The 14,076-nt window shown below is 39.0% G+C and overlaps 1 protein-coding gene across 1 annotated transcript in view; it reads left to right on the plus strand.

The window, feature by feature from the left end:
- The window catches only part of Lama2 (laminin subunit alpha 2), a 570,793-nt gene that overhangs the window by 255,882 nt on the left and 300,835 nt on the right, over positions 1–14,076 (plus strand). Inside the window, 2 exon segments of the mRNA XM_051164111.1 lie at positions 734–874; positions 3,959–4,132. Of these exon segments, the coding sequence (XP_051020068.1) occupies positions 734–874; positions 3,959–4,132 (315 nt within the window).

Below are 14,076 nucleotides of genomic sequence, written 5' to 3' on the forward strand. Positions count from 1 at the left end.
GTCTGAGCACACATTTAAGTCTCATCTATAAGCAAACATATTTTCCATGTCCTGGGACTAGGATTAATTAGCCTAATCTGGGGAATGGTCACCAAACAAGAATCAATTATCTTCATAATCTTCCTGTTAAATAACCTGCCAGGCCAGTGTGCAAAAGCAAAACAAATCCAAAAACATTCTTAAAAAATTAATCAGGAAAAAAGGTCTTCTCTTTTCTCTTTATTCAGATCAGGAAAACTATACATATTTCCCCCAAACTCCACACAGCTCAACTCTATATACTTGCCTCAAATGCATGTATTTTTAACCTGTAATATGAATGTATTTGACAATTTTATATAAAAACCACGTTTCAATTTTATCATATACTTGAAGATTAAGTTACCACCCTACTCGGATTGGTGAGTCTGATATTGGCTCCACTTTCATCAGTCAAACACATTTGGATTTATCATAATATTTACTCTGTGTTCTTAGTACAGATCAAAATAGCAGCTTTGATCACAGTGCTTAGGACTTGGTAAACCCCACCATACACATAGGCTGTGATATTAGAACAATGGATCTTAACAGGAAACTTCAGAGCAGTTGTTCTTCATTGCATCACTGCGCCCTAAAAATGGGTAAGAAAGTAAAATGAAGACTGCAGCCATGTTTTCCTGACGCAGGCACAGAGCAGATTGTCCTTTAAAAGATGCATTCATTGCTAACACACCTCTCTACACATTTTCAGGAGAACGTTGAAGGTGAAGACTGCAGCCGTTGCAAACCCGGCTTCTTCAACTTGCAAGAAGATAATCTGAAAGGCTGTGAGGAATGCTTCTGTTCAGGGGTGTCAACCAGATGTCAGAGTTCCTACTGGACCTATGGGAATGTAAGGATGCTCACTGCCCTTGGCACACTGCCCCATGTTCTCTGTTGCTCCTGTTTTGTTAAAAGAAATTAAAAACAAACAAACACAACAAATAACTTTAGATACAACTTAAACCTGTCCAAAACTAAAGTGAATAGAATTTCATTCAAATGTTCTTTGTGTATTTTTGGTTCAAAGTCTTTCAGATTCTATCTGTGGCCCAGAGAGAAGACTCAGAGCTTACTGCTCTTGAAAGGAACTAGAATTTGGTGCCCAGCACTCACATCACTTGGCTCACAACTGACTGTAACTCTGGCTCGAGGGGATTTGTTGCCCTCTTTCAACTACTGGGAGCACCAACACTCATATGCATATACCTTACACATGTACACACACACACACACGCACACACACACACACCTAAAATGATATTTATTAAAGTATTTGTGTAAGTCTACAGACTAAGTTCTCTCTGAAGTAGATATAACCCTTGTCAAATCCCATCTATGAAAACATAATGAGAATCATGTTGTGTTCATCCAAAGCACAAGATGTACAAGAAAGCATATAAGATAGCAATAGTAAATATTTCATTTCCATTCACTCATATAATCTATTTGTCACATAAGAAAACCCTGACTTAATCATTCTTAGCAGTAACCAAGACTGTATTTCTCTAAAACAAACACGTACTATACATTTGCCCACTTTTCCCACCTTGATTCCCACTGCCTGTCTGCAGAGAGCCATTTCCTCTGTAAAAAATGTGTGAGAGAAAAATGGTCTTTGATAATTCCCATCGCCATATGGGCTAGACCAAGTGCAGAGCATATAGGAAGCAGGTTGGAAAAAGTGAACTTCAGAGTAAATGAAAAAGTAGATTTCAGGAGAAAGGCTATGGAGACACAGTGGATTGTGAACAACTGAGTGACATATCAGAGCCATATTTTATAGGCTGCTATTTTTATAAACTATCTCCTAAATACTTTCTTGCAGCTTCGACCTGCAAACTAATGCAGAACGCAGTCATCCAATACTGTCCTGTCTGTGTTGCTTTGGAGTCAAGTTTGAAATAAGTGTTTCTGACTGCATTCTTGTATGGAACTGTGAATACCTATATGCTTATCCAATGTCTGAATTTCCAAGAAAACTTTGAAGAAACCATACTGAGTGGACTCAGCACCTAAGTTCTTCATCTTGTTTAAAAGTCATGCATAATGTTCCTGACAACTCCACGGATACATCGAAGCTTCATAGCTCTCCAGTGGTTGGGGATAGGTACCGTTCAAGCCTTGGTCTCCAGAATGTAGGTCCAGGCTCTCCTCAGATGTCTCAGGACACCTTGGGACAGCTAGCGTTAGAAGAGGAAGCCAGTCTTAGATTGCCCAAGGCTTGAAAACGAAAAGTAATATTTAATTTATGCAAGGTCAATCTCTGGTTGTTGTCACTTGCAACAACAGCTATTTCTCAGGCAGTAGTATTCTGAACCTCGTAGCTGCTATCATGATGAACCCTGGTTTGGGGATTGACTAGACTGAGGGGTGAGTAGGCCCTGAGCAGAGTACTCCTTTGGGTCTCTGCAATGATGTCTGGGTCAGAAGGGCTCTCACCTAATCAACAATTTGTCCTAGTTATAGGTTACATTTTTGAATAGACTACTGGGAGATGGCAGGAATGCTGAGAGAAGGGCCTGATAAGAGGAAGTAAGTCAAAGGGGGCATCTTTGGCAATGGGCATCAGGCCATGCATTCTTCACCGCTATACCCTACCCACCGGTTGTCATGAGATACATAGCTCTTCTCCACTAGTGTGTCCCCTATGATGGACAAATCTTCACCCTCGGGGCAAAGTAAATCCTTCCCTCTTAGGTGGTAGATATTAGGGATCTGGTCACAGTGATGCTAAAATTCTGGTGTCTCCCACTTCAACAAACAGTTTTGTTTTAACTACACAGGATAGATTCACATTAAAGTGGATATGTATACCTGACTTTGATACATACAGTGTATACATACATTGTTATACCTGATGTATAACACTGTAAAGCTAATCATTATTCATCTTTTATTCTTCCTTTAAAGTGATTTCCTTTTTGGGGCCAAGCTGTGGTCCTATGAAAAAGAATATATACAGTTTTGGGAGATGTTGTCATAGCAACATTCTGGTGGATTCAAATGACCTGGAGCCTGCAGACAGAAAATTCATAAAGTAGGAAGAATGGAAATATTGAGCGAAAGCTACCTTTTAGGTCTTACATTTATGATTTCTTTTGCCCTCTGCTTTATGAATACATACGCAACACTTGTGAGGTCTTCGGCTTCATAAGACTGTAAGGAATACTACTGATATGAACAATGTGAAATTCCAAGTCAAACTATTTTATAAGTTATCTAACATTATAACCACCATACAAGTTAGAGTGAGTTTCTATTTTTGGTGAAGTTAGCCAAATGGTTGCCATGCAAGTCCCTAGTACTCACGTAAATAGCTGGGTACAGTGGGGTACACCAATAACTCTAGCACTGGGGAGACAGAGCTGGGCAGATCCCTGGTGTTGAAGTCTAACTAAATCAGCACCAGTGCCAGGCTGTGTCTCAAAAACTAAAAAATAGAGAGCAACTGAGGAAGACAGTAAGTGCTAATCTTGACCTCCATCACACGCACTCACTCATGCATGTGCAGGCACATATGCATAGACACAAATGCCACCTATGCACAGAGCGTACACACAGACATGCGCAAACACCCACATGCATGCACACACGTACACAAACAAATAGTACTTGGAATCGCAGTATAAGGAGACAGTAAAAACTGATTATTACATAGTTCTATCAAGAGCCTCAATATCATCAATAAAAAATAAACAGTGGATACTCCATGAGCACACACGGTAATAATGATGACGTACACAATATAGAGCACTCGTGTGTTTTTGAAATGTCTGTAGCCTTTTCCCATTAGTAGTTTCAAAAACTGCAAGCTCCGTGCTAGATTAAAAAAAAAAAAAAAAAGCTACTGTTGTTTTTTTTTTTTTTTTTTTTTTTTTTTTTTTTTTTGTTCGTGTGTTTGTTTGTAACTGGAGATGATTGTGTTTTTTTTAAGGTTCAAGATATGCGTGGTTGGTATCTCACAGACATCTCTGGCCGACTTCAGGTGGCTCCCCAGCTTGATAGCCCCAACGCGCCTCAGCAGATCAGTATCGGGAACTCTAAGGCCCGGCGGTCCCTTCCAGATAGTTACTACTGGAGTGCACCAGCTTCGTATCTTGGAAACAAAGTAAGTCCCTTCGTGACATTCTTCTTGAAGCTGTGCTTTAATTGACCTATCTAGAAAGCAAGCTCATTTTGTGTGTTCACATAAAGCCAAACACATACTGTATCACATTTTCCAAAGGACTTTGATGAGGTCACGTTGGGCTTTCTCCAAGTGGCATACCTGATATAAACAGGAGATATCAAAGGGCTGTGGCAGCCTTAGGTCTTCATGTAGGTCCTGGGTAAACTATTCCTATCAGTGGGTATTAATGAAATCTCTAGACTTTTGGGGGAAAATATAGTCTAGACATTGGAGGAAATTATGGTCTGTCTACTTACAGTAGTCTACAGTGGCAATTCTTTACAAAGTTTTCCTCATCTTTTTCAGTTTTATTTCAAAACTTTAAGTGAGGTAGTTACCTTTTTCTTCTATCCAATAGGCATGTTAATTGGAAAAATGGATTTATTACATATCTAATTCAATACTTGCTATGAGGTGTCTGTAAGCTACACCTCATATTTTCTAGAGTTTGGGCAGAGAAGTACCCTTAACTTGCCTTATTGAAAACACATGTTGCTCTCAAGCTGACTCAAATGTAAAATACACATATAATCAAGGAGAACAACCTTGAAAATTCACTGTGTGTATGTGTGTGTGTTTGAAGTCTTTCCTATTGTACATGAATTCTCTTTAGATATATTTCTTTGTGATTAGAATTCTGTTTTCTTTTCCAAACCATTTATTAACAACTAAATTTAATTATTTTGGGAATTTTTTCCTGCTGTGTGAAAATTAATACCTCGTCAGGGATTAAGTTGCCTCACTACACCAGAAGACAGTGATGACAAAAACCTGGTGATGGGGAAAAACATCACCTGTCACCTCTAAGAACATATTGTTAATATTGAAGAAAAAATTTCATTGGTTGAATAAACAAAAGTATACTTATAACTATTGGCTGCATTGCATAATACGTGAGCATTGAAACAGAAATGACAGTAACTCAGGTGCCGCTCAATGAACAGGAACTGGTCATTTTACTTGATAGAAGGATTTCTACTCGTAGCCAGGTTCTCATTTTTAACAGACTTCTAAATGCTACTGTGAAAATGTGTAAACGAGTAAAGTAGGTTTTTCAGTGAACACATATTTTAAAAGAGACAGCATATGTTGCATAAAATTCAATCGCTGTAATAAAAATATAATTAAACTTTTATTTGCTAGGCTCTTTACGACATGAAGTCATTTTATCCTACTTAGACACCTCCTATACCCCTGACAAGAACAAAACAGCACACAACTTGAATTTCTCCTGCTCAACACTGCCAAAAAATTAAAAATAAAACTAGACTTACTTCCTTTTTGTGGAAAGGAACTTCAAGAAGAAATTTGGGCCAAAAATAGAACAATTTCATACTTGGTGGGGTACTATGCTATTATTTAAAGGTAGTTACTTGTAGAAATTACCATTGCCATATTTTCCGTGACTTTTTTTTTTTGGCGGGGGGGGCATATGCCTATTCATTCTGTTGGCTGAAAGCCAAGCCAACAGAGGCAAACCAACCAAACGGGATATCAAGTCACATCAGAGCAAAGAATTTGGACATCCTCTTCACTGTGGTGGTAGGGGTTGGATCCCAAAGATAGCTCCCCTCATTTGGATGAACTGTTTCTTCTAACTACCCACAATGAAGCACTCCACACTCCACGGAAGATCATTTAAGCTTCACAAGGCCCTGCCTGCCTGTGTTCCCATTTCCACTCAGCAAGCAAAACAATGGTAACTGAGTGTGAAAATTGTTTGACTACGGAAGGCATTTTTTTAGCGTACCGTGGAAGCCCTCAGTGGTTTGCTGTCAGCCTTCCCTGTATGAATGAAACAATTCGCCTTAATAACTGAACCATATAAATTTTTGATACTACAATAATACTGCCAGCTCTCAGAAATTACCACAGTACATCTTAACTGTCATGTCACATCATGTAAATTACAGTCATGATGACACACTTAGCTTGCTTGATTTAATATCTTGCTAAGGAAATGGAAAATTGTTGGTCCTTGTTTGTAAATTCAATAAAGCCATTTTTCTAAATAGTTGAGATTACATTCCCCCCCCTCCAGTAATTGCCATTTGAATAAGAACCACTGTCAGAGTCTAATAGGGATAGTACATCACAATTTTCTTGACCATCTGCTTAATCAGTGGGTTTTATTGATGGGCATGTTTGGTAGACTGTGAGGGTATGGTGTTAATTCCTAAGATAAAAATTTTATTTATAACATGTAATAATCTTTTTCTAAATATATATGGAGTAGATTCAGGAACATTTTCCTATCTGTGTAGATATATGGCTGCCTTGCAATAGAGGGAGATGTGCAGGGCATGTACTCCCATAATAAAGACACTACAGTTCTTGCCTCGTCTCTTAAGATCCTAACCACTTCCTGGAACACACTGTAACAACACACAAGTCATCTTGCTTGTCATCAAACTCAAGAGTTCAAACCCATACTGTGTAGAAAATAAACTGTATATAACTGGGTGTAAGACTGTGTGGATAGTGGATGAAGCTCAGAAGATGTACAGGCCCACTGGTGGACAGGCCACCAATAAATGTCACTATCTCAACTATGAATTAATTCCTCAAAAGTAATCATGACGTATTTTTTTTTTCTCCTACATGAGCAGTTATCAGGCACCAATGGCAGTTTATCTGTATGTAATTTTCCTGTCGCATTCTCAGTCCTCCAAGAGGGTTAGATCAATTGCCCATTGAGGGTGCAGTGAGTGGAGTTTCATTTTCACAATCCTGGGCAAATATTTTTGTTTGGTTTATGGGCATTTGTGCAAGGGTGGAGACAGGCCGAAGAGGGTGGAGCTAGAGGACAGAGAACCCTACTGGTTTCCCAAGGGAAGCTGCTGTTCAGAAACATGTTGGGAATTTCAGAGGTAGGCTAATTTACTGCTTTAGTAAACTGAATGCTGCTGGAATATTGATTAAGTCATTTGCATAAGCTTCCCCTAGCGGACTGAAATGGTTGGTACAGCATGCCACAGTGGTTCCCTGTGTCTGTAAAACTCTTTTTTTTTTTTTAACACATTTTTATTGAAAAGTAAAATAATTCATATTACATTTCATTTTCTATCCCATCCCCTACATCCTCCCATTCCTCCCTCCTTCCCACTTTCACCCCAATCCCCTTCCCTATGACTGTGACCCAGGGGGGACCTCCTCCCCCTGAATATGGTGCTAGGGTATCAAGTCTCTTCTTGGTAGTCCGCTATCCTTCCTCCGCCTGCCATTGGGCCTCCCCAACAAAGGGACATGGCCAAATATGGGGCACCAGAGATCCTGTGAAAGTCAGTCCCCAGTCTCCACTTAACTGTGGAGAATGTTCTGTCCCTTGGTTAGATCTGGATAGGAGTTTGATGATGACTGCACATTTTGTCCTTGTAAAACTCTTTAAGAAGCTGCTTCCATGGCCTGCTTTTTTCTGGTCCTGTACTGCTGTTAAGGTTTGAGGTTCTATTACTGAACATGATTGGATTAACTTTATGGGATTTTTTTTCATGAAATAATTCTTATTTTCTGCACTATCATATTGGATTTCTGTGGCTAGCTTAGAGAAACATTTTGGTTGTTTCTGATTCTAGGAATGCCTGGAGTTAGGCATTAAGATCCTCCTGATTTGGTATAGCCCTTTGCCAACTTTCTTTGGAGAGCCCACGTTATATCTGTGTATAGGAAGAAAGTAGATGCTGGAATCATTCAGAAAACAATGATTTTTTTTTTTTAACAAATAATCTTATTACCTAAAAAGGCCCGCAGAAAATACCTGGATTGATGGCATGTGCTTAAACAAGCAAGAATCAAAACAAAATTATTTTGACTAGGCTGTTGATCTATGATCTCTCAGTGGGAGTTTGTGTGGGAGTTGAAAACTGTTTTCAGAATCATATGCTTAAAAAAGTTAAATATTAACAATCGTTGCTCTACAGTCTCACCATCGTTTAAAAGTGAACTTCAAGCTGAATAGGGTACTGACCCCTGAAATCCAGAACACTAGTGAAGAGGAAGGACCACTCTGAGTTCAAGGGTAGTCATGGCTACATAGTAATTCTAGGACAGACAAAGTCATGCCCTGTATCAAAAGTAAGAAAAAAAAAGCAAACAAAAACTAGAATTCAACATTCTCTTTTCTATCCACAGCTCCCTCTAATTTAAACTTTGGATTAAGTCAAATGAACTAATAAAAATCTCTGTGAATATGGAGAAAGACATGGCCATAAAAGTCTAAAGGCTGAGTCAATGGCAGACATTTTTTTTTAATTTCAAAATATAAAACCTACCAAGAATAATTTATAAATATAGTAGAACCCAGAAAATATTTTTGCTTGGAATAATACATATAAATTATTAAGGATAAATGAGAAAATGAATGTTAGATCATAAAAAAGACCAATGAATCATTCATTGACTATAGTTACTATGCAGTTGGCTCTCCAAAAGTACCCACCCCCAAGAAGGATTCAAGACCACAAAGAATAATCTTACAGCAAAGTATGTCCTTGCTGTGACATTAGTTTAATATGTACCTATAAAATTAGTATAGAAAAGTGTATTCTCATGTCCATAAGCATTGTGTTTTCCTTATTTTATGATGAAATGTAATAGGTAAAAAAGAACATGTTTATAATTCACTGAGTTGGGTTAGGTAAGGGAACATGCAATTTTATAACGAAGTTGTAGGGGAGATCCAGGAGTGTACTTAGCAGTATTTCAGTGTCAATAGGTTGTGGTTTGGTTGGCAACAAAATTAATAACGTCTAGGACTACATCAATAGAAATGTACTGGTCAGGCCAGAGGAAATGATGGCCACCATGACTTCACACAACACATGCCATCCAACGTATTCCCTCCACTGCAAGCTTGTGTTTTCATCCATGTTAATATTCACAGTCAAAATCTTTAGGCAATAAACCAAGATATCACAACTAGGAAAACAATGGAGGCACAGTTGGTATCTATATATGCAGTTAGGAAATGTTAAGGCATTTTATTTATTTATTTATTATTTACTTCTTTAAGTCATTTGGTTTGGAATACAAGTATGGAGGCAACATATCCAGCAGAATGTGTACGAGCAGAAACAATCAGAGTGTGAAGCATCATATCTCTAATTCTTCGAAGCTGAGGCAGAAGGCTTGACTTCAGTCCAGCCTGGGCTATAGAGCAAGACCCTATCTCAACCTAAGGAAAAAAAACAAAGATATTAGTGTATAAGAATATCCATGACATTTGATAAAATCCAACACCCATTCATGTTTAAAGTTTTAGAGAGATCGGGGATACAAGGCACTTTCCTCAACATAATAAAGGCTATATACAGCAAGCCAATAGCCAAAATCAAGGTAAATGGTGAGATACTCAAGGAAATTCCTCTAAAATCGGGAACAAGGAAAGGCTGCCCACTCTCTCCATATCTCTTCAATATAGTACTCAAAGTTCTAGCCAGAGCAATAAGACAACAAAAGGAGATCAAGGGTATCCAAATGGGAAAGGAGGAAGTCAAATTATCCCTGTTTGCAGATGATATGATAGTGTACATAAGTGACGCTCAAAATTCCACCAGAGAACTCCTACAGCTGATAAATACCTTCAGCAAATTGGCTGGATACAAAATTAACTCAAAAAAGTCTGTAGCCTTCCTATACACAAATGACAAGCTTGCAGAGGAAGAAATTAGGAAAACCACACCCTTCACATTAGCCACAAGCAATATAAAATGTTTAGGAGTTACTCTAACTAAGCAAGTGAAGGACTTGTTTGAAAAAAATTTCAAAACTCTGAAGAAAGCGATTGAAGATGACCTGAGAAGATGGAATGATCTTCCTTGCTCATGGATCATTACATAACATAGTAAAAATGGCCATTCTACCAAAAGCAATCTACAGATTCAATGCAATCCCTATCAAAATACCGACACATTTTTTTAAAGACATTGAAAGTTCAATTCTGAACTTCATATGGAAAAACAAAAAAACCCAGAATACTTAAAACAATCTTGAACAATAAAAGGTGCTCCGGAGGAATCTACATACCTGATCTCAAACTGTACTATAAAGCAATAGTAATTAAAACAGCATGGTACTGACACAGCAACAGGCTGGTTGATTAGTGAAATCAAATTGAAGACCCAGATATGAATCCACACACATATGGTCACTTGATTTTTGACAAAGAAGCCAAATCCATTCAATGGAAAAAGGATAGCATCTTCAACAAATGGTGCTGGTCTAACTGAAGGTCTATGTGTTAAAAAATGCAACTGGACCCATATTTGTCACCTTGCACAAAACTCAAATCCAAGTGGATTAAAGACCTCGACAAAAAACCAGTGACACCAAGTCACATAGAAGAAAAAGTGGGGAGGAGCCTGGAACATGTTGGCACAGGAGACAACTTCCTGAACAGAACACCAATGGCCCAGGTCTTAATGTCAACAATTAATAAATGGGACCTCATGAGGCTGAGAAGCTTCTGTAAGGCAGGAGACACTGTCAAGAGAACAAAGCGACAGCCTACAGAATGGGAAAAGATCTTCACCAACCCTGCATCTGACAAAGGTCTAATATCCAAAATATATAAAGAACTCAAGAAATTAAACACCACCAAACCAAATAACCCAATTGAGAAATGGGGCTTGGAACTAAACAGAGAATTCTCAACAGAGGAATATCAAATGGCTGAGAAACACTTAAAGAAATGCTCAACCTCCTTAGTCATCAGGGAAATGCAAATCAAAACAACTCAGAGATTCTATCTTATACCCATCAGAATGGCTAAGATCAAAAATTCAAGCGACACCACATGCTGGCGAGGATTTGGGGAGAGAGAAACACTCCTTCATTGCTGGTGGGAATGCAAACTAGTACAGCCACTTTGGAAATCTATCTGGTGCTATCTCAGAAAAATGGGAATAGGGCTTCCTCAAGACCCAGCTATTCCACTCCTTGGAATATACCCAGAAAATGCTCCAGCACACAACAAGAAAATTTGCTCAACCGTGTTCATAGCAGCCTTATTCATAATAGCCAGAACATGGAAACAGCCTAAGTGTCCATTAGTAGAAGAATGGATAAAGAAACTGTGGTACATAAATACTACGAAATACTACTCAGCTATTAAAAATAAGGAATTCCCAAAAATTGTGGATAAATGGATTGAGCTAGAAATGATCATAATGAGTGAGTTAATCCAGTAGCAGAAAGACTCAAATGGTATATACGCACTTATATCTGCATACTAGCCCAAGGGGCATGTCCCACGAAAGCCTTCACTTACCAGGAAACTGGGACAGAGGGGAGGACATCCTATTGGGACTCTAGACAAGAGAAGCATGGGAGAATAGCAAAGTAGAAGGATCCAGAGGGTCCTAGAAACCTACAAGTAGAACATTATGATAGGCAGAATTGGGCCCAGGGGTCCCACTCAAACTAAGGCACCAGCCAAGGACAATACAGGCGGTAAACTTTAAGCACCTTCCCAGATCTAGCCAATGGTCAGAACATTCTCCACAGCTGAGTGGAGAGTGGGCTATGACTTTCTCATGTACTCTGGTGCCTCACATTTGACCATGTCCCCTGGAGGGGGAGACCTGGTGGCACTCAGAGGAAGGACAGCAGGTTACCGAGAAGAGACTTGATACCCTATGAGCATATACAGGGCGAGGAAGTCCCCCTCTGGAACAGTCATAGGGGAGGGGAATAAGGGGAAAATGGGAGGTAGGGAAGAATGGGAGGATACAAGGGATGGGATAACCATTGAGATGTAACAAGAATAAATTAATAAAAAAAATTTAAAAAAAAGAATATACATGAAACGAATAGAAAGCAAATGATAACCGAGGAGATGCAGATCCAAACTTAGTGTTAGAAGGAATAGAATGAAAGAAAAAAAAGAGAGAGAGAAATGGTAATTTTAGATATGTAAAGAAGGATGTCTGTGACAATTGCTTAATCAGTAAAATGTCGACTGCACAAGGGTGATGTCTGAGTTCAAATCTCCAGCCTCCAAGTAACACACATGCAGTCGTTCTTGACTCTAACCCCAGCACTCAGGTAGCAAAACTAGGTGGATCTCTGTAGCTCACTGAACAGTTACTCTATCTAAACTGGTAAGTTCCAAGTTAAGTAATGAATCCAGTCTCAAAAAATAAATGGGGAGGCCGATTTAGGAAGACACCTCACACGAACCTCAGGGCTCCATATACATATACACATGTATACATGCAAATGCATGCACATGCATGCACATACAAGATATGATCATTAAAATGACTTCAAACATTAAAGAGAAAAATATCCAAAAGCAAGTAAGGTCAAAACATGGAAATTTACATAGTAAGTTTGAGTAACTTGAGAATAGCTAAATGCAGCAGAGTGAAGTGACTCCAGTAGAAAACCCCTTCACCATCTTCCATCTTGTGAAACTCAAGCAGTTTTATGTGGCTTGATACCCTTGGTCTAAATAAAACCTTGACCAGGGAGGTAAGAGCAAGTGACTCACTCAAAGTCATGAAAACAGAGCGAATGCCCTTCAGCAATCACTGTTGGCACAAAGATTTCAAAAGTTAATATAGCCAAAAGACCAGTCCATAGATACCCCACTCACACATTGATACTTGATTTTTAGACAAATTGTGAGGCAATGAGAGTAGGATAAACCATGGCTCTGGAGTCAAGAATTATGTGCAGGAAGAAAGGGTGAGTTATGCACGCTTGCCTTTCATCACGCATTGAAATGAATTTCAGCTGGAGACAAGATTGAAACGTCACAATCACTGAATAAGCCCCGTGAAGAGAATGCATTGGGATCTCTGCTTTTGACCATGTTTGACTTATGGGGCTTGCACTTACTTCCCTGGTTTAAGTTACAAGTGCACTTGATCAAAATTATGTGACTGAGGTCTTTGTTTAATTTTGGTATTAGTGCTCGGTCAGATGTAGGGTTGGTAAAGATCTTTTCCCAGTCTGTACACTGTCATTTCATTCTGCTGACAGTGTCCTTTGCCTTGCAGAAGCTTTCCAGTTTCATGAGGTCCCATTTACTAACTGTTGATCTTAGAGCCTGAGTTATTGGTATTCTGTTCAGGAAGTTGTCTGCTGTGCCAATGAGCTCAAGGCTCTTTCCCACTTTTTCTTCTAACAGAATTCACGTGTGTAGTTTTATGTTGAGATCTTTAATCCATGTGGAATTTATTTTTGTGCAGGGTCATAAATAAGGGTCTATTTGCATTTTTCTACAAGTAGACATCCAGTTGACTACCACCATTTGTTGAAAATGCTGTCTTTTTTCCATTGTATGGTTTGGCTTCTTTGTCAAAAGTCAAGTGTCTTTTGGTATGTGGGTTTATTTCTGGCTCTTCAATTCAATTCCACTGATCCACCTGTCTGTTTCTATGCCAGTACCATGCTATTTCTATTACTGTTGCTCTATCGTACACCTTAAGATCAGGGATGGAGATACCTCCAGGAGATCTTTTACTGTATAGGATTGTTTTAGCTATCCTGGGTTTTATTTTTCCATTCGAGGTTTAAAATTGCTCTTTCTAGGTTTGTAGATAATTGTGTTGGAGGGTTTTTTTTTAATTTTTTTTATTAATTTATTCTTGTTACATCTCAATGGTTATCCCATCCCTTGTATCCACCCACTCTTCCCTCCCCCATGACTGTTCCTGAGGGGGATTACCTCCCCCTGTATATGCTCATAGGGTATCAAGTCTCTTCTTGCCAACCTGCTGTCCTTCCTCTGAGTGCCACCAGGTCTCCCCCTCCAGGGGACATGGTCAAATGTGAGGCACCAGAGTACATGAGAAAGTCATATCCCACTCTCTACTCAACTGTGGAGAATGTTCTGACCATTGGCTAGATCTGGGTAGGGGCTTAAAGTTTACCGCCTG

This window comes from Acomys russatus, chromosome 21 (genome assembly GCF_903995435.1).
Source record: "Acomys russatus chromosome 21, mAcoRus1.1, whole genome shotgun sequence".
Lineage (NCBI taxonomy): Eukaryota > Metazoa > Chordata > Mammalia > Rodentia > Muridae > Acomys > Acomys russatus.